The sequence below is a fragment of the Solea senegalensis genome, linkage group LG21, assembly GCF_019176455.1.
Source record: "Solea senegalensis isolate Sse05_10M linkage group LG21, IFAPA_SoseM_1, whole genome shotgun sequence".
Taxonomy (NCBI): domain Eukaryota; kingdom Metazoa; phylum Chordata; class Actinopteri; order Pleuronectiformes; family Soleidae; genus Solea; species Solea senegalensis.
The window spans coordinates 16,399,043-16,423,531 of record NC_058040.1 but is presented as its reverse complement, the minus strand read 5'-3'; the positions used below and the strand labels follow the sequence as shown (position 1 = coordinate 16,423,531).

At 39.1% G+C, this 24,489-nt stretch overlaps 1 protein-coding gene and 1 non-coding gene across 9 annotated transcripts in view; one reads left to right on the top strand and one right to left on the bottom strand.

Annotated features, from left to right (window-relative positions):
* The first annotated feature begins 1,518 nt into the window (after positions 1 to 1,518).
* trnav-uac lies at positions 1,519 to 1,591 on the top strand. Its single transcript has one exon. It is a non-coding gene; the product is annotated as a tRNA-Val (tRNA).
* Positions 1,592 to 3,870: 2,279 nt separating this feature from the next.
* LOC122787108 (transcription factor 4-like) overlaps positions 3,871 to 24,489 on the bottom strand; it is a 159,714-nt gene continuing 139,095 nt past the window's right edge. For 4 of the 8 annotated variants that reach the window (XM_044053688.1, XM_044053689.1, XM_044053685.1 and 1 more), the window contains 5 exons: positions 18,524 to 18,650; positions 14,066 to 14,231; positions 11,419 to 11,648; positions 10,607 to 10,757; positions 3,871 to 7,101 (listed from right to left, as the gene is read on the bottom strand). In XM_044053688.1, the coding sequence (XP_043909623.1) occupies positions 7,053 to 7,101; positions 10,607 to 10,757; positions 11,419 to 11,648; positions 14,066 to 14,231; positions 18,524 to 18,650 (723 nt within the window). In that variant the 3' untranslated portion in view covers positions 3,871 to 7,052. Of the gene's footprint in view, positions 7,102 to 10,560; positions 10,758 to 11,418; positions 11,649 to 14,065; positions 14,232 to 18,523; positions 18,651 to 24,489 lie in introns of all 8 variants that reach the window. The other 4 variants (XM_044053686.1, XM_044053694.1, XM_044053690.1 and 1 more) reach the window with 3 other exon arrangements.

Here is a 24,489-nt window from a genome sequence, read left to right as displayed (position 1 = left end):
CACATTTGAAGTCAGTCCACGCCCACTTAGTATCCTGGGAAGGGAACTAAGTAACTATATCACCTAAAAAACAAAGAGAAAGAGGTGCTCAAAGGGGTTTTTGTTATAAAAATGACACATTTATTGCTATAGAACGATGAACATAGGCGTCATTGAATCACCACAACATGAGAGCCAGCTGTTGCGCCGAGGCAACGACGAGTCAACTCAGCTCAGAAATCAACATCTCCGCTGGTCTGGGATTGAAATTAAGTGTGAGAATCCTGAAACATCTGTTCTCATCTGTTAGTGTCAGGTTTAAGGTGATTGGAACAAAGGAGGCGGTCACATAATGTTGAATATGAAAGGGTTACTTGACCAAACTGGTCTGTCGAGTCACTGACTAGAAACAATCAAATTGTATCTGGAGTTTTTGCAAGGCTGGAATGATGACAATAAAGTTTGAATTGAAGTTTTCCTTGATTTAAAGGTCCAGTGTGAACCAGGGGTTAGCAGGGCCCACTGGTAGAGATTGACGATACTACCCTAACACATGTTTCTATGTCTATATTCACTTTGAAATTAAAATTGTTTGGTTTTTAGCCTTTTAAATGAACCTCATGCAAAATTAGCCATAGCATGTATTTGGAGAAGGACTCCACCCACATAATCCAGATGCATTCACCACCTTTAATCATCTGTATCTTTAGGAACTTCGTCATGACGTACAGTACTTTCTGGTGTGTGAAGGCCACCGTAGTTCCCCGGCGTACTTTGGAAAGGGAAGTCATAAGTAGAGGAGTCCTTTGTTTGTTGCAAGTCTCACCATTTAGATGCCATTAATTCTTACACACTGGACCTTTAATCAAGTCATACCAGACTAGAACAATAAAGAGTTAAAGTAGTGTTTAGTATCCGTCACCAGCCAGATTTCCAGCCATGCATATACACGATACGGACAAAAGTATTCGGATGCCTGACCGTTACACCAACAGGGGCTGACGTTGGTCCTGCTTTTCTTTTGCAGCTACAACAACTTCCACTCTTCTTTGAAGACTTTCCTCCAGATTTTGCTGGCGCTGATGTTGGACGAGAAGATTCCCAAAGGTGCTCGATGGGGTTGAGGTCAGTCAAGTTCTTCCACACCAAATTCAAACCATATCTTTATCTACCTTACGTGCACTGGGACACTGTCATGTTGGGAGTAGAAAAAGGACCTTCCACAATAGCATTGTCCAAAATGTCTTGGTCTGCTGAAGCGTGTCCTTCACTGGAGATAAGTGGTCCGCAGTCTAAAGCCTGACTGAAACACCTGAATTTAATACTTAACAGGTGTGGCCAAATACCTTTGTCTATATAGTATTTGTTCTACAACCAACCAAACACAATGAAAGGTCTGGTGGAGTTCCTGAAGATCAGTACCGGCTCTGAAGTTGATACCTTTTGGATCTGGATGATTTTTTAACATGGGTAAAAGCTGCAGTTAGCAGTGTTTGATGTGCTGCTCTCAAATTTGAGCTATTATCCTTGGTAGAGCAAGGTTCTGTAGTGTAGTGGTTATCACGTCTGCTTTACACGCAGAAGGTCCTGGGTTCAAACCCCAGTGGAACCATGGCTCTGGGCTATTCCCTGTAGCTTTTGAAATGTGTATAACTACTCTTAGGTAAAACTGGCACTAATCAGAATTGACTTGTTTTATATAATTAAAAAATGATGTGACACGAGAGAATATAAAATGTACAACTTGAAGTAGTGAATTCAGCTCAAACACCTTTGTCAGCACAATTTAAGAAACCCTTTAATACTCGTGTGGATTGTCAGGAGATAATTAGATAAAAGGAGATAGGAGATAAAAGTGGTTTACTTGATGGTGAAAGATTAAACACACACAGTATATTTCAGTTTAAATAATAAGAACTAGTCCTGGAGAAAAATACTCATCAAAATTTGATGAGTATTTTAAATTGGCAGTCAGAATTTGGACAAATTTGACTTGAAAATAGGTTAAAATTGTGCAGGTACCTGAAATTTTCAAACTTTTAAAATCTTTTTTTTTCTTTTTTCTTTAACTACAAATGAAAACATTGTGTGATATAAAGGTAGCATATTATTTCAGATTAGTTGTGCTGCTGCTGAAGGGCAGTGCTCGCCGCTGGCTCTGAAAACAAAGGACAGGAGTGGCTGTTTTGAATTCAACTCATTATTGCAGTAAAACTGGTACAGAGTAACAGATTACAAAGCTCATGGCACAGTCACTTAAAAAGAGAAATGAGGTGTGTATGTACAACAAGGAGGGGAAAAGAAAAAAAAAAAAGAGTTAACATTTTGGCTAATAGAAACATCAGGGGTAACATAAAAATGGAGATACTGTAATCCGGGAGATGGACTTGATTATACAACAAAGAGAAAATATGAAATGAAGCATCGTAAAAAATAACATTACTTAAAAAATACACTTAGCACTTACACTGACAGATTCAATCCTAGTGTTTATCAAAGGTCCAATTCAAAGCAGCTTTTCCTTTCTGACGAAAAGCTAAAAAGAAATGACTGAAACTGCCTCGCACGCAATCCGTTTTTTTGGGCAAATAGCTGATGAGATTGTTTGCTGACGACCGACACGTTTATATTAGCGACCAATCTTTCTCAAAAACATCCATATATTAATCATTGAATCAACATTTACAAGGAAAATTTTAGAGGGAAGGAATTCCACGCACACACAAGTCAGATCTGGTCCCAAGCCACTAGGGGGAGTGCCCGCTAACTGATCCTGTGAGCGATCTTTGGGGTAGCTCAGTTCATTTAAATTGATAAATTATTCACTGACGTTATTATTTTCCATTTCACAGAACAGTCATTTCTTTTAGGCAATTTTTTTTTTTATCTTGCAAATTAATTTGTGAAATCAAAAGGAAATCCTTCAAAATAAGAGCGGCGTGCGTTGGCGCTGACAGGAGTTCAGGGTTCTCGGTGCAAGTAGAGACGAGATAATTCGACCTGCACCAAACCAAAAACCACAGACAGTACTGACTGACCACCACTGACTGAAACTATAAGTTGGCACCTGGCTACAGTGACCAGACAAACACGAGCACACTGAAACTCAAAAACAAGTTCATCATCACTATCATCATCGCCCCAACAGAAAATGTTTTTATGAGTATTTACACATTTCTCTGCAAAGAATACAATTAAAATGGTAATGTCATGAGGCATGGAGAATTAAAACAAATATCAAATATCTTTTTTATGGATCGTGATAACACCCCTCCCCCCCGAATCCCTCAAAAATGTCCCCACAGATATAAACAGATGTAAAAAAAAAAAGAACGGGGAACTTTTTGACCTCACTACATTTTTCAATGCGACACATTTTTTTTTTCAACACACACTGAATTTTTACTTTTTCATCTTTTAACAAAAAAACTGATACAACAGATTTTTTTCTAAAACACAAAATAACAACAAGTCTACATGTAAAAATATAACTTTTACATACACAATTTCAAAATAATGGTAAAGTTTTGCCATTTTTGTTGCATACAATTTACAAACATCTGTGTGTGTGTGTTGTGTTGTTGCCTCGGATAGATCGCCGTGAACGGAGCGGTTTTACGGAAACCCCCCGTTTTTGTTTGTCCTGCCTGCGCAGGGTGCCGTACTTAGTCAGAGGGTGTTGTCATGACAACAACGGAACAACAAAGTCAGTTGGAAAAACTGTATAACACTGAGGGGCCTCGCCAACGTCTGCCAGTTCAGTCTATTGAGAAAAATAATTCCTCCCCAAGCAAAAACACAAAGAAGATTACAGAGAACGGCACCCTCCTTATATATCCGTATATATTTTTTTGTACATTTATATATAGATTGATTTATTCAAATAAATTCTTTTTCCAGTTTCCGTGCCTTCCTGTTGATTGGGTCGGATTTTAAACCACGTCAAAAAAATGACCACCGACAGAGAACAATGCTGTTGGATAGAGAATTGTATTGTTTTTTTTTTGTTTTTTTTATCGTTTTGTTGTTTGTACATTTTCTGTAATTAGACATGTAAACCAGAACAGACAAAGAAAAATAAGAGAAAAGATTGTTCTTAAAAAACAGAGAGAGAGAAAGAGAGAGAGAGAGAGAGAGAGAGAGAGAGAGAGAGTGGAGAAAATTTAGTTTTACAACATACAACCACACACTTTGTACTGAAGACTACATTGGCTTACGGACAAGCCGATCAAATATTGATAAAAAGCTGATAAGCTATAATACAAGAAGAGACGCGTTGTTCATCATGGAAACAGGGCTGGGACTCGGAATGGGAAAGTGAGGTCGGGGGATTATGGAGGACGTGGAGGGACGGGGACCGGGATGCGATCAGGGGGGCTCGACTTGCTAAATCAAGCGTCTGTCCCATTGGCGTCAAGCCAGAACACGCTGTCTACTTACATATAAGTGTACAGTTCATTAAATACAGTTTTGTTTTTGTTTTTTTTTTATCCAAAAAATACTTTTTTTTCCTTTTTAGCTTTTTTTAAATTCCCAGGTCTGGTAAAAAACCTGACTGCATAGAACCTAACGACTAAGAACAGGTTTCCCTAAGCTTGCATCCTATTAAAAGACCAGGTAAATGTCCTCCTCTGGTAACTCGAATGATATGAACTCTAAAAAGGCACATTGGTAGAAGTGAACGTTCAAATTGCATCTGTGGGACCACTAAGGGTGGGGGCCAGAGACCTGGGAGAGGGGCAAGGACTCTCGTTCAGGGCTAATAAGGCTAGGGCCAGCAATAAAGACGGCACAAAGACTGGGGATTCAACATTGGCCTGGACTGAGGAGGGTTCCAACTGGGGTAAGAATGAAAAGGGGGGACTTCAGTCCACAAAAACGGGCCATTAATCTGGTGCTCCCACCTGGTCACTAATCCTGCCATGTCCTGTTTGTGTGACAAAGAGACAACGAGAGAACGTCGACCAGGTAAACCTGGGTCCGTCAACGTACAAGAGTGGAATATTATTAGTGAGGCTTCTGGATTGGTCCTGTCTGAGATGTAGACTACTTTGTGGGCACATCAGATAGCTAATCAAATGCCAGACCCTAACCCGGAACCCCTTGTCCACCACTGGGACTTTCCCCTCATACTGACATATGGTTTTCCAGAACCTACCAGTCCACCTATTCCTGGTACCTTACAGAAATCCCATTGGGGTTCAGATTAAATTGGAATGTCAGAATTTCAGAAATGGAACTGGAATTGATGAGATGTTGTTACTGGACCAAGAGACACCCAAAGAGAACCACTGCTTGGCCACCCAACAGAAAAAGATACACCCCCTCACCCAATGATTGTTCCCATGCTTTTCCTGCAGTGTCATCGCCATCTAAACATTCAGACTTTTAATCTCTATCCATTTTTCCCCCTTTTTGAGCCATAATTCCTCTGGATTGAGGCCCTGCCCCAATCCTTACCCCTTCTTTGACTCCCCCCCCCCGCCACCTCCTGCAGTTCAGGCCTTTGGGGCATCGGCAGCACTTGATTCAAGTAGACTACAAGTCAGGGAATGTGCTAAATGTGGAATAGAATTCACTTCAGTGCTCAGTCCAGCCCATCAAACCATTCATCTGTGCATATTCTTACCCATTCATTGTTCTGAGTCTCAAACTCGCCTGGATATCTGACCAACATCTCCAATTTGGGGATTTGTCCTGGAGCTTTTCTTTTGTTTCCGACAAACCTTCGGCTACATCAGATGGAAGTGTCAAGAAAGGGATTGAATGTACACTTTCAGAGGTACTGCATATGTCTTTCTCCTGGAACTGCACTATCTTCAAAAAACTGAGGTTGATCAATTAATTGGTTCAATGATTGATTGATCCTCTCGACCTCCCAGCAGATATGCTCGGGCCTCGTGGGTACAACCGTCGAAAGGGTTGCGTTGATACTAAAAACTTTCTTACACTTTTAAAGACTGACAAAAAAGTACATCTGGCACAATGCACTAATAAAAATACAAAACCATAAATTACTGATTTAAACACTTTTACAATCTAAACATTTTGGCGGGAATGAAAAGTTGCCCCTTTTTTTTTTATTGTTGAGCCCCACTTTAACTTCTATGTATCTATGATAGTCAAAAAGCATTTGTGAACTTCATTTTTGTTCGGATCACTCAGGAACCCAAAAGCATCTCCCAAAAAACAGTGCGACCACCACCAGCATTTGCTTCCTCATCACTTCTTCTTCTTCATTCATTTCTAATTTTGTACTTGAAGATGTGTGGAGGATGTGCGAGTACGCAGCCTACTCCTGCAATACTTTCCCGGCAACCATTCCTTTTTTTTTAACGGTAGCTTTGTTAGCTTCGCTTCTCTGTGTGTATCTATGCGACTGGTTTGCATCCAAGAGGAGATCAGGCACAGCTTCATCCACAGTGTGGCGTTAGATTGCCGCTCAGTCAGAGATGCGCCGAGGCTGCCTCCAACAACCGCCGCGCAATGTTGTTGCGTTTAAAAACAAAAGGAAAAAAATCTCTTGAAACACTTTGTGATATGTTTTTGTTCCGTTCTGAACGTCCCTAAGCCTCCTCACTGCCCGCATCCAGTTGCACTTTTTTATTAAAACAAGATTTTCATCAATTTTTTTTTCCCTTTTCGCATATGTATATAGAACCCTTTGTTCTTTGAAAGTGGGAATGCTCACAAAACAAGTAGCACAAGGAGAATTCCTTCAACGACATGGTTCCACAGACTTTTTTGTCCATTGCCGTCACTTTGTGTGAAAAACAAAACGTGTTTTACTGTTTTCTGTAAATGTCTCTGCACAAAAACAGCCTCCAGTTCCACTTCGGCTGCTGCTGCTGCTGCTGCTGCTGCTGCTGATGCAAAGTGACGGAAAAGCGTCCGATGGCGACGCTGCAGTTTGTGTTCTCGACAGGAAGAGGGAGACAAAAAGGCGAAGAGGAAGGAGGAAGAGGATCGTAGACGACAAACGAGGAGAAGGAGGAAAAGATAAAGAAGGCTGATTTGATTGGTCAGGCTGAAGCAATAACAGGTTTGATTGCTGGGTTGTCAAGGAAACGACGTCAGAGGAAGTGGTCGCTCATCATCTTGATGAACTCTGGCACCTTAGACCTGGACGGAGCGAAAAAAGACAATACGGAGGAGTGAGTGCGGATGTTAGTACACCGCAAGAAACACACACATGGAAAAGTTTAACTCAATCTAAATCCTAACTAGTGCCCGCTGGTGGCTGAATGTGTTACTACACCACACAACAGGGTAAAAATATGAAGTTTGTTCTTCATAAGAAAAAAAAATAAAGTGGAATTTTAATTGTGAGTTCAGAAAAAATTAGATTTCATCTTTTGGGAAGAATAAAATCCAATAAAATCTAACTGATGATTCATCCTTTGGTGACCATGAACGAAAACAGCATTTTTAATAAAACTATTTTCCTTCAAATCAATAAAGGTTTGGAAAAACTCAATTTTGATGCATTCAAGGACCCTCAAAAATCATTTGAAGAGTCTGTGAGATTTGACACAAAACATGTACATGTTAAATAGAATATAGCAGAATTTTCACCGCATATATGTTACATTTACAGACTTATTGTGTTTGGCACTGTGACGAAGCTCTTAAATATTAGCATTCTGAAAGTTATTTTCCTATAAATCAACTGATAAACTGATTTGGGAAATAATAAACATGAATGTTTTCTTTTTCTAAAACATGTTGATTTACATATGGGGAAATGTAAACGGTCATTTGCAAGGTAATAAAAATGTTGAAACAAATCTGATGTAACTGTGAAAACCAAACTTTGTGTCAGTTTTGACATGACAATCAAAAGTTCTGAAATTTAGAATAGAATAAATCTTGAATATAAAAATTGCCCAGTTCAAGACGACAAAACAACACTCACTGAAAACAAGACCTAAAATAACAATAAAGACAATAATTTAAATTAACAGTATATTTTAAATTAATTCTGAGTAAATTTTCTGTGTCCGTTATTTATACAAAAAATGGACATGGACCACGAGTTATTGAATTTATGTTTTCAGTTTTTGCTACTTTTACTGAATCTTAGGCAACATGTTAAGAATTTCATGATATTATTCTTTATAGTTTTTTATTTGATTTGATTTGATTTGATTTCAGCTTTATAAGTAAATTTGTCACTGAGATCAAGGATCTTTTTACAAGGGATTCCTGGTTCAGATATCAGCAGCAGTTACAGTAAAAGTCAGCCACATAAATTAGGAACATTAAATCTTCCTCATGTAAAACACCTGCACACCGAAAACCTAGACTCAAAAATCTACAGTAAAACTAAAACAAAGATTATGAGAGCAGATGAGTTGGAGAAATGACCTGAAACTGAGCACAGAATAAAAACTACACTGCTCCACTTCTCTCACTGTGAAACGTCTGCAGATAAAGAAAATATGTGTCGTTTCATCACAGGTCGCTGCTGCTGCTTATCTCTGACCTTGTGATTCCTCAGCTACACTGTAAAACTCAAACAGACGCAGGTTTTTAACAGCTGAGAGGAAGCAGACGCGTCCAAGCCCAGAAACACACAGTATACATTACATATATGTACATCAGTAAAAACAACAACAATAAAAACAACAACAACATCAACAACAACGACAGGACAAACACAATCACACAAAAACACACGTTAAAAATCACACTTACGGCCAATCTGTTGTTCAAATGTACCCACACCAGACAGAACCTAACTCATGTACTGGCTTCTGTTGTTAAACAGCTACGACATTATCGTCATCGTCATGGTTACGCTCTGACAGACTTTAACTGTCAGTGTTTCAAATAATCAGCCAATTATTATTTTAGTTTCAGCAGCAAAAATAACAACACAACACTGGATTTTAAGCAAAATATAGTATATATATAATATAGTACTATAGTATAGTCTATAGTAACAAATTTAGAATTACAGAATGATCATATTGCTCATAGCAGACCACATGTTCATCATCCTATGTGCTATATAACACTGTCATTTCACTGTAAATGCAATGTATCAGGTGTAAATATTAAGACCATACTGTATATAATCTGGATATTTAATGTCTTTCGTGTATATACTCTGGTTAATTAATGTATATAATCTGGATATTTAATGTATATAGTGTATATACTCTGGATATTTAATGTATATCGTGTATATACTCTGGTTAATTAATGTATATAATCTGGATATTTAATGTATATAGTGTATATACTCTGGTTAATTAATGTATATAATCTGGATATTTAATGTATATAGTGTATATACTCTGGATATTTAATGTATATCGTGTATATACTCTGGTTAATTAATGTATATAATCTGGATATTTAATGTATATCGTGTATATACTCTGGTTAATTAATGTATATAATCTGGATATTTAATGTAAATCGTGTATATACTCGGGTTAGTTAATGAATATAATCTGGATATTTAATGTATATAGTGTATATACCCTGGTTATTTAATGTATATACTCTGGTTATTTAATGTATATAGTGTATATACTCTGGTTAATGAATATATATAATCTGGATATTTAATGTATATAGTGTATATACTCTGGTTAATTAATGTATATAATCTGGTTATTTAATGTACATAATCTGGTTATTTAATGGACATACGGTATATAATCTGGTTATTTAATGGACATACTGTATATAATCTAGATATTTAATGTATATAATCTGGTTATATAATGAATATATTGTATATAATCTGGTTATTTAATGTATATACTCTGGTTATTTAATGTATATAATCTGGATATTTAATGTATATAGTGTATATCCTCTGGTTATTTAATGTATATACTCTGGTTATTTAATGTACATAATCTGGTTATTTAATGGACATACGGTATATAATCTGGTTATTTAATGGACATACTGTATATAATCTAGATATTTAATGTATATAATCTGGTTATATAATGAATATATTGTATATAATCTGGTTATTTAATGTATATACTGTATATTATGTAATGTGTATACTGTATAGGCGATTCTAATTTTCATAATCCTAGTTGTTGATAGCATATGACCTTTTACTGTCTTTGGCGCTGTACATTTCCCCACTGTGGGATTTTCTCATCTTTTTTTTATGTTATTTTATATAAATTGTATTTTAAGGAGACACAAAGCCAGTGAAGTCATTGTTGCTATAATGTCTTAAAAAATTAATTAAATCCAATGTATACATATGCTTTTACATCGTCCACAAAATACATAAAATGGATAATATGCTATTTGTGTGTGTGTGTGTGTCTTAGCCTTTTATTTTGAAAGTGGGACACTAAACAGGAAGTGTTTTCATGAGTCCTCACTAAAAGCAACTGTATTTCCACTTGTGTTGTCATTTTGTCTGCAGGAACATATTTTGATAAAAATGATGACGACTGATGACCTGAGATTCATACGAGTAAACTCTTCAACTTGTTTTTATCGTTCCAAATTTGTTTGGTGGAATGATTTATTTTTTTATGCTTTTAAAGGTTAAAGGTACAACAGCAGATTAGTTTATAAGTGAAATCTTCTGACCATTCAGGGAGGAGGAGGAGGAGGAGGAGATGGCGCTGCGTTTTACATTTGTCCCAGGGGGTTGGACCCGTCGCCCATGGCGGCGGAGGCGGCGTGGTGTGCGGCAGCCAGTGACAGCGGAGTCCCGTCCGACGCCACGGTCACCTTCTCCTCCTCGCGGCGCTTCAGACAGGCTGCCTTAGGGTTCAGGTTTCTCTCTGGAGAAGAAGGAGGAAGAAAGTGTCACGGTCAGAAACTCCAACCTGGTTCAACAGCTGCAAATGCTGCCCTCTACTGGACCCACTGGAGCAGTACATGTGCTCTCAGGGTATTTTAAAGGTTTAGGTCTGGTTTTTGAAGAGTGGTTTTATGACTCATAGTCGTAACCTCATCATAATACAACAGGAAACTGAAGTTTGAGTAGAGAAAACTGTCAATTTCACAGCACACAGGAACTGTTGATCCACTGCTGCCTCCATCAGTAAATTCAAATGTGTGTATTTTGTGATTTCTGTGTTTGAAATAATGTTTTAGGATCAACCTCAGTGACGCAAACTGACCAAACGAGGCAGCAGAGGACCAGAAGCTGCTGTGAGCTAAAATTTTCTCTATGGAGTTCAGTGCAAAGGAGTGAGCCGTTTCCAAAAAGACAAAAAAGGTGTGTTTTCTGTGGTATAAAAGGCTGTGTAATGGTGACATAACGTGGTACGTTGATTCTCATGATATTGTCCACTTCAGCAGACATATATTTTATAAGATTAGCATTCTTTGAGTGGTTATTCTCTGTTTTTCCAGGTTTCACCTCCAATTTTGCAAGTAAACCCAGGAAATCAGAGAATAAAAGGGCATTAATCTGGTTTACACAGTCTTGAAACTGACCTCGGACTTGTTGCTCCAGACTGAGGATGACGGCGACGGCCTGGTGCAGGATGAGTAACTTGGTCTGAGGTTTGTCGCTCTTCAGGTGCAGTTGGACCATCCTGCCCAGCTCCTTGAACGCCTCGTTGATGTCGCGCACGCGCAGACGCTCCCGCGCGTTGTTGGCCATCCTCCGTTCCCGCTCTCGCTCCATCTTCTGCTCGGGGGTCAGATCCTCGTCGTCGTTGTTGCTACGGTGACCAATCACAAAAACAAGGAGGACAAGGAGGAGAGAACACAGGGAGGAGAAGGAAAGGAAGGATATGAGGATGAAAGCCCAGTTTAAATGTCTGTGTCGAGCCTAATTTTATTGACTTTTAATTCCTGGTGTTTAAAGGACTAATCCATCATGTTTTGTGCAAACAGGGTGATTGAGTTCTTATAAGATGTAAACTTTAAATCCAATTAATCAACTGTATCTAATTTTACTTAAATTTATGATTTTAGCCTGAATGAGTGAAAACAAACTCTTTATCAGACCGATTTTAAACAAGCAAACTGTAAATGTTCTGGTTTCTGTTTCTAGTTTGACCACTCATGTTTGACTCGGCTCCCACACCAAATTCAAGGACTTTCCAGGTCTAAATTCCCTCAAGTTCGAGGACTAAATGTGCTTAAGATGGGAGGACAACTTGTAAGAGCTTGTCTTTGTCCATGGTGTCCACTTTTATTAATGCAAATCCATACGATTTGGACAGAGAGAGACAGTGGACAGTGTCCACAACAGCATAACAGTAATTATGACTTAGGGCCATTTTTTGAAGAACTTTTAAGTCCTTGAATTACTTTTTTTAAGTATGTCAAAGACCATTGGGAACCCTGGTTTGAGCAAACTACGGTTGACCGCAAGTAAACGGTTCACGTGGAGGTGGAACACGTACACCAAAATTCACCAGCTAATAGCTTTTTGACATGTTAGCAAAGCTTAGCCCAAATCTTGCTAACAGCGATGAACAATTCAGTGGTAGATTGTCGGATTGTAACCAATGTACGACAGTTTCTAAAAGATTTGAAGTTTTAGCTCAAAAAATTTCCACAGTCGACACCGGAAAGTCCCAAAATATTAGCGGTTACCTACAGAGGCTAATTCATCCCCGCGTTTTTAGTCGCTTCAAACTTCTTAATGTTTTGCGATGTTTAGGTCATTGTGAACGTGGTCGTGTAGGTCATAGATGCGGTCATGTGCTTCAAGAACATTACAGTTATTTACTAATTACCACCCAGTGTTACTCCGAATGCTAATGCTAGTAGCGGCTACAGTAACGAGGGAGTGCTAGCCTGAAGCAACAGGCCACAGATTTCTGGTAAACTTCTAATCTTCTTCTCCTGAGATTTGTTGACATAGCACATAGCGCCCTCTGGTGGCACAACAGACATTATAAAACACACATATATATATATATATACAACAGGAACTACAGCAGAGAAATCTACAGTACATTTGTATCATCATGGCCGCCACCATCATCTCAGGGATTGGGATTCAAATATTTCTGATTTCATTTGACCTCCGGTTAAAAAAATCTAACCTAATAAACTTATGATGGTTTATTGTTGGAGGGATGAAGACTGCTCATCTGTACAGGACGGGAAATCCACACTGAAACTAAAACTCATGTTTCCAATTCTCATAAAATGTCAGATTTTATTCATTTAGTTTGTTATAAACTTTGAATTTGATTTAATTTATTTTTTTGCTGTTTCAGTTTGTGTTTCCTTTCCCAGTCCTGAACGAGAGTCAGCACTTCTTTGAGAATATTGACTGTGGGTTCCTACTCTCCTGCGTGAGAAACAGTTAAAACCAGGCTCAAGACCATGGAGAGACTGAAGGAATCAACCAGGAGCTGCACGTCCATCAGGTGTCTCTCCGTCTGACCGAGAGACACCTGATGGACATGGGCGATTTGTGTCTCTGTGTTCAACTGATATTTTTTTAGCTGCTTCTCATCACACTTGGTCACTTCATCAAAGTCCAGAGGCTGCTTCCCAAAACACCCACGAGCTGAAATCCTTCCTTGAGTCCTTTGTCTCCAAAAATGACTTATTTCTACTACTATCAGTGGTAGTATGAGCTGCTGCCCCCTGCTGTCTAGAACCAGCACAACACAGGTTTGCTTCTCTTGTTGTTGGACAACCTGCATCACTTTGTGACAACCCTTTAGGTCCCTGCACCAAAGTCCACAGAGAAAATCAAGGATTATTTGTTGATCCATTGTTGCCTCCATCAGGAAGTTCAAATCTGTCTTTTTCCAACTTCTGTATTTTAAAAACAAAAGTCATCATATGAGGCAGCAGTGGACCATGAACTTGTTGCTTTTTTTTACAAACTTCAGTTTCCTGTTGCAAAAGGGTGTCTAATGGTGAGATAAAGCACCAAAGATACTCCTAAAAAAACTTGAACTGTCCCTTACACTGAAGTCCCAATCATGATTTCTCCAGGAACGTATAAAAATCTTTGTTTTAATGGTTCTATCTCTATCCCTGTGTCTGCTTGGAGAGGTTCTGTGGCACAAGGAAGGTCTCTGAGCCTGGGAGTGTTTGGGAATTGTGCGTTCCAGCGCAGCTCTGAGTTTTGATGGAAGCGAGCGTCTGAGGTTGGCGGGGTTACCTAGATCTTGACCTATCAAGAGCTTTGAGGTCCTTGTTGTCCATGTCCTCCTTCTTGGTGTCCAGGGGCTTGGAGTCCTGCAGCAGGTTCTCGTCCCCCTCGTCCTCAGACTTGATCTCGGAGCTGACGGAGGAGGTGCTCTGACCCTGAAGGCCTCCGGACAGAGCTGCGGGAGGGGTGGAGGAGAGAGGATGGGTTACATCAAAAAAACATACGTGTTATGGTGCGTTCCATTTGTAGAAGGAAACTCGGATCAACCTTGGTTGTGATTGACTGGTATTGCTAACAACAGCGAGCATGAGATACATTCCATTTCCATGTTTTCTCCAACTTCTGATGTAAATGGAATGCAGCAGAAATCCTTCCTCCCCATGTCGTCTAAGGGACACATTTGGTGGGAGGGGTTTTTACACACTAACAAACAAAGGACCGCCTCTTTGTGGAGTTCTGGCTCCTGATTGGATAAATTGTAGTTGGGTATTTATTGTGCTTTTCCATCGTACAGTTCTAGCGCGACTTTCGACTCGGCTCTACTCACTTTTTTCTGGCTTTTCCATCAGTGGTAGTTTTTTTTAGTTCCTGCTCTGACGAGGTTCCAAGTGAACTGAGCTGATACTAAAATGTGACGTCGACAGAGAGTGTCGTCACTGGAAGAGTCACCGAACATCTGACACAAGAATCAACGCGAACAACGGCTAAGTGTAGTTAGAACTGTAGAACTGATGTTAAAAAGACTTAAACATGCGTTAATCTCAGACATTTAGCAAAGGAAAATGTGTAAAATCTCAATATTCTGGTGTATTTAGCGACAGCACCGCTCAAAGCTGACGATCGTGAGTTCAGTGGCATTTCAGTTCAGTGTCAGACGGAGAACTGTGGACTAATCTTTTTAATCCACTGATTCTAATGATTCAGTTACACCCAAAACAACTGCTTTACAAGTCACGTATAAAATAACGCCATGACTCCGCCCACATGGAGGAGGAGCATCATTAGATTTACATCAGAGCCTGATGTGAGAGACTCGTGTCCAACACTTTAGATTAGAATATAAAGTTTTTAGCAGCAGCTTTAATCGCTGACATTTAACCACACGTTTAAAAAAAAAACAGCAGCAAAGTCAGTTGTTTTTTTTCTAGAACACTCAGACAAAAAAAAAAACAACTTAATCAGCTCTGAGAAAAACTGAGGTTTCACTTCTAAGAAAAAACATTTAACGTAATGTCCAGATGAGACGGGATCCTGCTGCATGAGCAACTTAGAATTTCTCACTAAAGTCGCATTTCTGTTTTTTTATTGAAGAGACGCAGGTGCAGAATCTCCCACGACAGCAAACAGCAGAAGAAGAAAAAATAACGTGGCTGTAAAGTGTTTACATCAGGGTTTTACATCACGCTGATTAAAGGCTTATAATACAACTTTCAAAAAGCACATCATTCAACATAAACTTCTGACTTTAAAATGATTCTAATGATTATATCATTTGAATTACATACAGTAAAATACTCATACGTTTTTGCAGTTGTTTCTTTGTCGTTTAAAATCTGCCTTATTGTCCTTTCTGAACAGAGGAAACTTGAATATTTTATTAATAATAATAATTTACTCCCTATGATAGGTGTCAGTGGGTTGAAGTCGACGGATTCTCTGGACTTATTGTTGGCAATTTGATACGTGATCAGCTGTTTGAATAAAGTAGCACAATTATGGTCTATTAATAATAATGATAGTCATAAATACAAATTGACAGAAAACACTTGAAAACAAATGTATTAATAATACTATTTTTATATTTCAATACTTTACCTTAAATGTCTGTCACTAATAAGATATTGCTTCGAATTTAAAGGGTTAAAATCCTCAAAATGATTGAATGAATGTTTGGTCTTTTTGTTGTTTAAGAGATTTGTGCAGAAAAAAAGCAGAAAAAATACCAATTTGTCATGTTTTTGGAAGTGGACATTTTTGTCCTCTAATGAATTAAGAGTCATTTTTTTTCGACAGTGCTCTATTGATCCATTAGATTTTTTTTTTAATTTGAATTTGTAAATCTGTCATGAGAGGGACTTTCTTTCAGAATAATTGTGCCACGCGCACAAAGGATTGTCCGTAATGACGCCTGAGGGTTAAAAATAAAAGTTGTGCTGCACAAAATAAAACCTCTTTAATCTGGATTTAATTGACCACAGTCTCTCCATTCTGCTGTCGTCATTTCTGTGTTGGTTCAATTTTAACCCTAAAAATAAAAGTTGAACTGCTTTATTCAGGAATTTCATTTAGAATCCCACCATCCAAAATATCCTCTTAATCTCCATTTAATTCCCTGAAAATTGAACCCCAATTTTGCTGCCCTCAAATAAATAAATTAAAAAAACAGTTATTTGCTGTCGTCATTTCTGTGTTGGTTATTTTGTGGGGACGTAAATGTGAGTTTCCTCATTGTCGACAAATTAACTTTTAACCCTTAAAAGAACATTTTCAGTAAAATAATGTGAGGGAAAAAAAAACAGAACGCTCGAAAATTCAGAACACGAAGCAAAAATCTGCTGCATTAAGTCGACAGTTAATTCTCAAGTCGACCCCCAAGATGTCGGCTCTCTCTCTGTCTGTCTGTCTGTCTGTCTGTCTCTCGTCAGCTGAACACTGCAGTCTTTATACACAACGTCTGTATGGATCTGTCACTGGGACACTGCCAACATCTCACACACACACACACACACACACATTTCCAAGTGTCAGCCATTTTGAATCTCCGTTTGCCTGACTGGAGGCATTTTGTGCGCGGCTGTGAGTGACGGCCTGTGTGTGTGCACGTGTTAATGTTTGTGTGTTTGTCGTCTCTTTCCATACAATTGCCTTGTGTTTGTGCATAAAACGGCTTCATTTAAAATGGTGAAAAGTCACTTTGTGTCCCTGAACGCCTCCGTGTAACCACGCCAACGGAAACAACTCCTTCTTGTCCATTGATCTAGCCCATAATTTCTGCAACTAAACAACTATCGGCAGATTTAAAAAAGAGCCAGTAAATCCTATACATCTCGTATATTGGCAATAACTAAGTATCCCACAATGCATTGCACAGAGAATCCTGCCAACACAATCACAGTGAGGTCATTTACTGGTGCGATAATATCACGTGTGTAGCTTTACGTTATTTTTATATTTGTCATTAATAGAGAATGTTATTTTATTTTTTCAAGTGTGTTCCAAAACAATAAAATGATCATTGTCTTTTTTTTTTACTACTTTTAACTATTCATCTATTTAACGATTTATCTTTTTATTTGGACTTTAACAAAAGAAAAACTATAGAGAATGTAAATATGTGTGTGTTTTGCTGTGGAACAAAACAGAGGCAGAAATGTCTCAAATTCTAATAATAATAATAATAATAATAATAATAATAATAATAATAGTTTGTTCTGTGCTTTCATTCATTGTCATTTCCGATAAAGAAACTAAAAGTCATATTTAATAGTCCAGTAGCTGTTTGATGGACGTAGACTGTGGCGGATTATTCCACACCTCAGGATTTATGTCGGGTTTCCTCCCTTTAGTGCTGTGCAAAGTTTAGACAAAAGCAGCTCCCTTTAAGTTATGCACATGTAGTTATATTGAGTTTAAAACCACCCGTGCTCCTGGAGAGAGATAAAATCTCATAAAATGACAAATTTAATACAAAATCCAACCTTTATTGTTCATAAATTTTGAAAAATTAAAGACCTGAGGAAGCCACGGCTCTGCCAAAGCACTAACTTTTCCTGCCAGGAACGATTTAATATCCTTTATTTACAGCCTCAACACACGCTCTGAAGTGTGTGTGCGTGTGTGTGTGTGTGTGTGTGTCACTCATTACACACTTGGCTGAAGTTGCCGCTGGCTCAACTTTGCTGCCAGCAAACTTATTTTCAGCCTTTAAAAACCAACTCAGGGCTAATTTGCTCCACTGCTCACTCATATACCCTCCACTTCCATATGACACACACACACACACACTGATGTTCCCTCACAACTGAACTGTGTCTCAATGTCATTTTGTTCCATCTATGATTTATTTTTACGTTTTGGACGTTTCCTTCAGTTTTTGGTGTAAACGAGCAAAAACAGCGTGATAACAACAACATTTACTTTCAATAAGCATTTGAATGATCATCGTGTGGTGTCCTCATAACATCACAACATCGTCTGCATAGAAACACACCAGAAGAAATGTTCTTAAAAATCAACGTAGAGACTTGTGGACCAAGAAGTATGGTAGGACTGGCAATTAGCCACCAGGGGGCGACTCTGCCAGGTGCAAGAAAAACTCTGTTTAAATGAAAGTCTACGGGAAAATGAGATTCAACTTTAGAACTATCTGTCTGTCTGTCTGTCTGTCTTTTCTTATTTTGTTAGGTTTTTGTGGTTGAATTCACTGAGTAATGAAGTGTGTGTGTGTGTGTGTGTGTGATGTCGTACCGCGGTAAGGGTCAGGCTGGTTGAGATCGGGCGAGGTCGCTGACTGAACGGGCAGCTGAGGCACCGGCACCTGACTCGCCATCGAGTGTCCGCCACGCAGACCGCCGTCTTCTCTGTGAGAACCCACCTGGGATTAAAAAAAAAGAAGAAGAAACACAAACAGCCGATCAGACGCCGTGTGCAAAACAACAAACAACCTTCACTCACTCACTCACTCACTCACTCACTCAGAATGTTGTACTTTTAAATGAGTAAAACCTCACAGTTTCTGACAATAACCAATAAAAAGTGACATGTTTTAAAATAAATTCAATTCAAAAATCTTTTACTTTCATGATCAAAATAAGTAAACACATAAATTCATTCATTCATAAAAACATCTGTGCGCTTTTTTTTTTTTGCCGACGCTGCTAAAAAACAAATAACTCTTAGATTAGTTACGACCTATTTTACAAGATAAATGACTTTAGCATTTTGTTTGTTGTTCATAAAAATAAAACATATATAATAATAATGATAATAATAATAATAAGGGAACATCATGATAAATGAACTGGTGGAAAAAGCTTAACCTGTAGGGACTTCTAGAGGATTTATTAGATTTGATTTTTTTAAACAAATAAATAGTATGAATAATTGGAAGGGAAAAAAAACACAACATGCAAAAATATGAGAGAAATAAAAATAGTATAAATGTCCAAATACACTAATAAATGAAAAACACAAATATACAGTACACTAAAAAATAAATATTTTGCTGTGGTCACATGACCTCATTTCATAATCAATGTTTCAGTGTTTGAAAAATACAAATTCTAACTCACTAAAAGAAATAATCCCAATCTTGTGAGTTTTAAATCTGTATAAATCTTGCTCAGTTTATTGATTCTTTTAAAGAGAAACATTAAAATAATGTTATTATGTTATGTTTTTGTGAATATTTATTATAATCCAACACACTGTTACATATATAAATGATTTCTATACATTTTAAATGTCTTTCTTTCTTGTAGTTTTACCTTCAGCCAGTTGAGGGCAGCGTCTTCCTTTCTAAGTCACTAAAGGTCTCCATCTGTCCTCTCACACACACACGTTTGTGCACGAGTCAAAGTGAGGACCCTCATAGACATTATACATCCTCTAACCCCTTACCCTTACCTTAACTATCGCAACGAAGTGCCTATCCCTTAACCCTAAACCTAAACTAAACCCAGTACTAACCCTAACCCTAAAACCAGGTTTTAAGGTCCCAGACGGGTACATAGGTGTGTGAGTGTGTGTTTCAGTCTGGCTTCACATCTCCACGTCTGACGTGTGTATTTATAGTTTTTTATTTAACGTGGGTTTTTTTATGTGTATTTTCAGTGAGAGCTGTAGGGTGTGTAGGCCTGAATGTGTGTGTGTGTGTGTGTGTGTGTGTGTCAGACAGATGGATAGGATTCAGCCAAGCTCACACACACACACACACACACACACACATACGAAAGCAGCACAACTGACAATTATCTTAATGCCCATATGTTTAATTGTGGGATTTCTAATTCCCAGAGCATCGAGCAGCTTCCAGCAGAGACTCACTGTTTTGGCACGAGATGGGCTCACTTTGCATGTGTGTGTGTGTGTGTGTGTGTGTGTGTAAGAGAGGAGAGAGAGAGAGAGAGAGAGAGAGGGAGAGAGGGAGACAGAGAGAGAGAGAGAGAGAGATGCCAGTTTTCTTATTGCATCCTGTGGTTCAGAGTTTTTTTTTCTTCTTTCCTGAGCTCTGTGGGACAGTTGCTTGATATGAGTCAGGACTGCTCTCACACACACACACACACACACACACACACACACACACACACACACACACACACACACACACACACTCACACACACACAGAAAGTAAAGTTTAGCCGATGTAAACACCATGTCCAAAGTTGTGAACAGGTGCACGTCTTCATGAGCCTCATGTGAGCCTGTTTTTTATTAGCTTTGACCGATCAGGCTGAAACAGAAGCGGTGGTTGGTTGGTCGGTTGGTTGGTTGCTATAACAACGCGATTCACGTTTCGAGTTTTGTCACATCACGCTCGAATTCAAACTTTTTGTCGTACCCTTGTCAGGACGGCGTCACAGTGTGAAAGTGAAGTGCTCGACTGACTTAGATTTTTTTATGGCAATCATAGTTTTTTTGTTTTAAATAAAAACAAATATCTTTCAGGGCAAATATCGGCACTAACGTCATGTATGTAACAAAAAAATAAAACTTTTACGTAGGTAAAGGTTTTGACTGGATGAAAGGGGGTAGGAACTTAGAAGAGAATTTATATATATATATTTTTTTTTCACACATTTAATTTTCTAGTTTCGACAGTTTACTCACTAATTAACTGACATAATGATTAAGAAAAAGAATCCATAATTGAATATGTTTGTTGATATTGCGCAAAGATCATGTTAATCTACTGTAATCTGCTTTATTCCAGATGAAAACTGTTTAGTGTAAATCATCATGTAAATAAAGTTGTCCTGCGTCTCTCTCTTTGTTTTCTTTCTTCCCCTCGTCGTCTCCCTGGATGTAAAATGGCAGCAGAGAGGGAGAGCGTGGTGTACATTTTTAATGGAGGGCTTTTACATTTTAACGAGCCTTCCTTCGCTCATCCTTAATTTGGTTCGATGAGGAGGGAAGACGAGGGGACAGACGGAGGAGACGCATATAAATAAATAACACAGGAAGTGATCTGCTGCGCCTGTAGCTGCAATATTTGTGCTGCCACGTATACTGACATCTGAGTGGAGCGCAGATAAACCTGATCTAGATACTGACATCTGAGTGGAGCGCAGATAAACCTGATCTAGATACTGACATCTGAGTGGAGCGCAGATAAACCTGATCTAGATACTGACATCTGAGTGGAGCGCAGATAAACCTGATCAGATACTGACATCTGAGTGGAGCGCAGATAAACCTGATCTAGATACTGACTTCTGAGTGGAGCGCAGATAAACCTGATCTAGATACTGACATCTGAGTGGAGCGCAGATAAACCTGATCTAGATACTGACATCGTGTGGAAACTAAAACAAAGACGCACCTTATCACATCTACATCAGCTTCAGAATATATGAGTTATACGAACGTTTCTGACAGGAAACTCAAGTTTAGAGAAAATGAGCGATTTTAGCTGACAGGGTCCACTGCTGCCTCGTGTGGTCAGTTCATGTCACTGAGTATAAATGTGAGCAAAGAGCTTCATTCTGTGATGTGATGTAAATTCTCTCAGTGTCTCTCTAAAAGTCTAACGGTGAATAAAACATGTTTCCTAAACTAAACCGTGTGAGTGACACTGAAAATAAGAACATTTGTATCTCAGGCCGTTTCCTGGTGCGAGCGTCTCATATATCCACACTTGGATTATCCCCTCACTTTAGAGAAAAGCTTTGATTTTTCTGCCAACAAGTAAAACAAGTTGATTTTTATTTCAGCTGTGTCCATTAAATGCAGAAAAAAGCCCTTAAGTGGACCTTGAGTTAACAATATTTTGTCAGTGTTTACACTTGTTTTGGGTTTGTTGTGTTTTCTGTCAGAGCTGCGTTCAAGGACACTCCAGCATCTGTGTTTAGACAGTCGGGGGGGGAAAAAAAGGACACTGTGAAAAGAATACAGTGGATTTTTCGTGTTCTGTCGCCTCCTTTTGCCTTAAAAACAAAAAAACAAACAAAAATGTGACTGTTGAGCAGCCAACTCACCAAACTCAAAGGTCAGAGTGTCCTTGAATGCACCAACAAGGAGAGAACAGCCACTACTTCACGCTGTAATATCACACTACAGCGACACCATCACACAAACACAAGTGTTTTTAAACCATTTCTTGTGGGTGCATTCAAGGACCCTCAGAAAATCTGACAGTTTTAAATGCTTTTAAAAGTCACGTTGACAGTAGAAGCAGGACAGCAGGGGAACATTATTATAGCCTCACATTTTTATGTGATAATGTTGCCACAGATATATGAATATTGGGTATTCTGGTCAACATTTTAAAGGGATAGTTCAGTTTTCAACAACTTCTAAATACTGTGAGGTACAATTGCTGATTTCCTCTATGGTGCAGTAAACAGACAGGTTTACACTGTGGTGTCGAGTCAGAAAAAGGCTGTTTAAAGCCAAGAAAGATGAAGTCCACTTCAGATCACTTTGATTTGATTTGGTCAATTCTCCACTTTTCCATTGTTTTATATAATTTCCAACTTTTTTTTTTCCCCCCATTTAGACAGAAAACGAGAAACAGAGGGAGGCGCCGAGTAACTGTCATCTGCAATGATCAGTGTGAAGTGTGTGCAGTGATAACACAAGGAGAGGAGACAGAGGCACTTTTCTGGGTCACACACACACACACACACACACACACACACACACACACAGATTTGTCATGTGGTTGTAAACAGTAGGGACAAGTCTGAGAGAAGAAAAAATAAACTCTGCCGATTTACTGCCTCTGTAAATTGTAATATTTCACCTTGCATTAGACGCGTTTATTTCTGCAATTTCCATTTGTCGTTTTCGATTATTGTCGCAGACTGAAATAAAACACACACACACACACACACACACAAAACGCACACACACACATGCAGCTCGACAAAAAGAACGATTGAGGGCAGGAGGAGAGAAGGAGACGCGACATCACTTTTGTTACTTCAGAGAGATGATTGAGGACGACGCTACATAAAGAAGAAGGTCAGAATATTTAGATGCAAAGTTTGTCCTCATGGTGGCGCTACAGTAAAAGGTCATTCAAATATTGGCGGACGTATTTACGGCTCAGGAAATTTCTGTCAAATGTCAATTTTCTATACTTCCATACATCTGTGTAAAACAAATGTGGGGACACAAGCCTGACATCTCACCTGCTTTGTGGGGACACAAACCTGACATCTCACCTGCTTTGTGGGGACACAAATGTGGGGACACAAACCTGACATCTTCACCCTGACCTGAAATCTCAACTGCTTTGTGGGGACACAAACCTTGCTTTGTGAGGACACAAATGTGGGGACACAAACCTGAAATCTCAACTGCTTTGTGGGGACACAACCTGACATCTCATCCGCTTTGTGAGGACACAAATGTGGGGACACAAACCTGAAATCTCAACTGCTTTGTGGGGACAAAACCTGACAACTTTGTGAGGACACAAACACAAACCTGAAATCTCAACTGCGGGTGTGGACACACCGCACAAATGTGGGGACACAAACCGTCTGGGGACACACAAACCTGACACACAAATGTGGGGACACAAACCTGACACCGCCAGAGACACAAATGTGGGACACAAACCTGACGTCTCACCCGTGAGGACACAAATGTGGGGACAAAAACGTCTCACCCGCTTTGTGAGACACAAATGTCAAAACCTGACGCCGCTTTGTGAGGACAGAAATGTGGGGACAAAAACCTGATGTCTCACCCACTTTGCGGATACAAATGTGGGGATAACAACTGACATCTCACCTGCTTTGTGAGGACACAAATGTGGGGACACAAACCTGACGTCTCACCTGCTTTGTGAGGACACAAATGTGGGGACACAACCTGACGCCTCACCCGCTTTGTGAGACACAATGTGGGGACAAACCAGACATCTCACCTGCTTTGTGAACATTGGGGACACAAACCTGACATCTCACCTGCTTTGTGAGGACACAAATGTGAGGACACAAACCTGACATCTCACCTGCTTTGTGAGGACACAAATGTGAGGACACAAACCTGACGTCTCACCTGCTTTGTGTGGACACAAATGTGGGACAAAACCTCACCTGCTTGAGGACACAAATGTGGGGACACCAACCTGAAATCTCAACTACTTTGTGGGGACACAACCTGTCTCACCGCTTTGTGAGGACAGAAATGTAGGGACAAAAACCTGATGTCTCACCGGCGTGGGAAATGTGGGGACAATAACCTGACATCTCACCTGAGG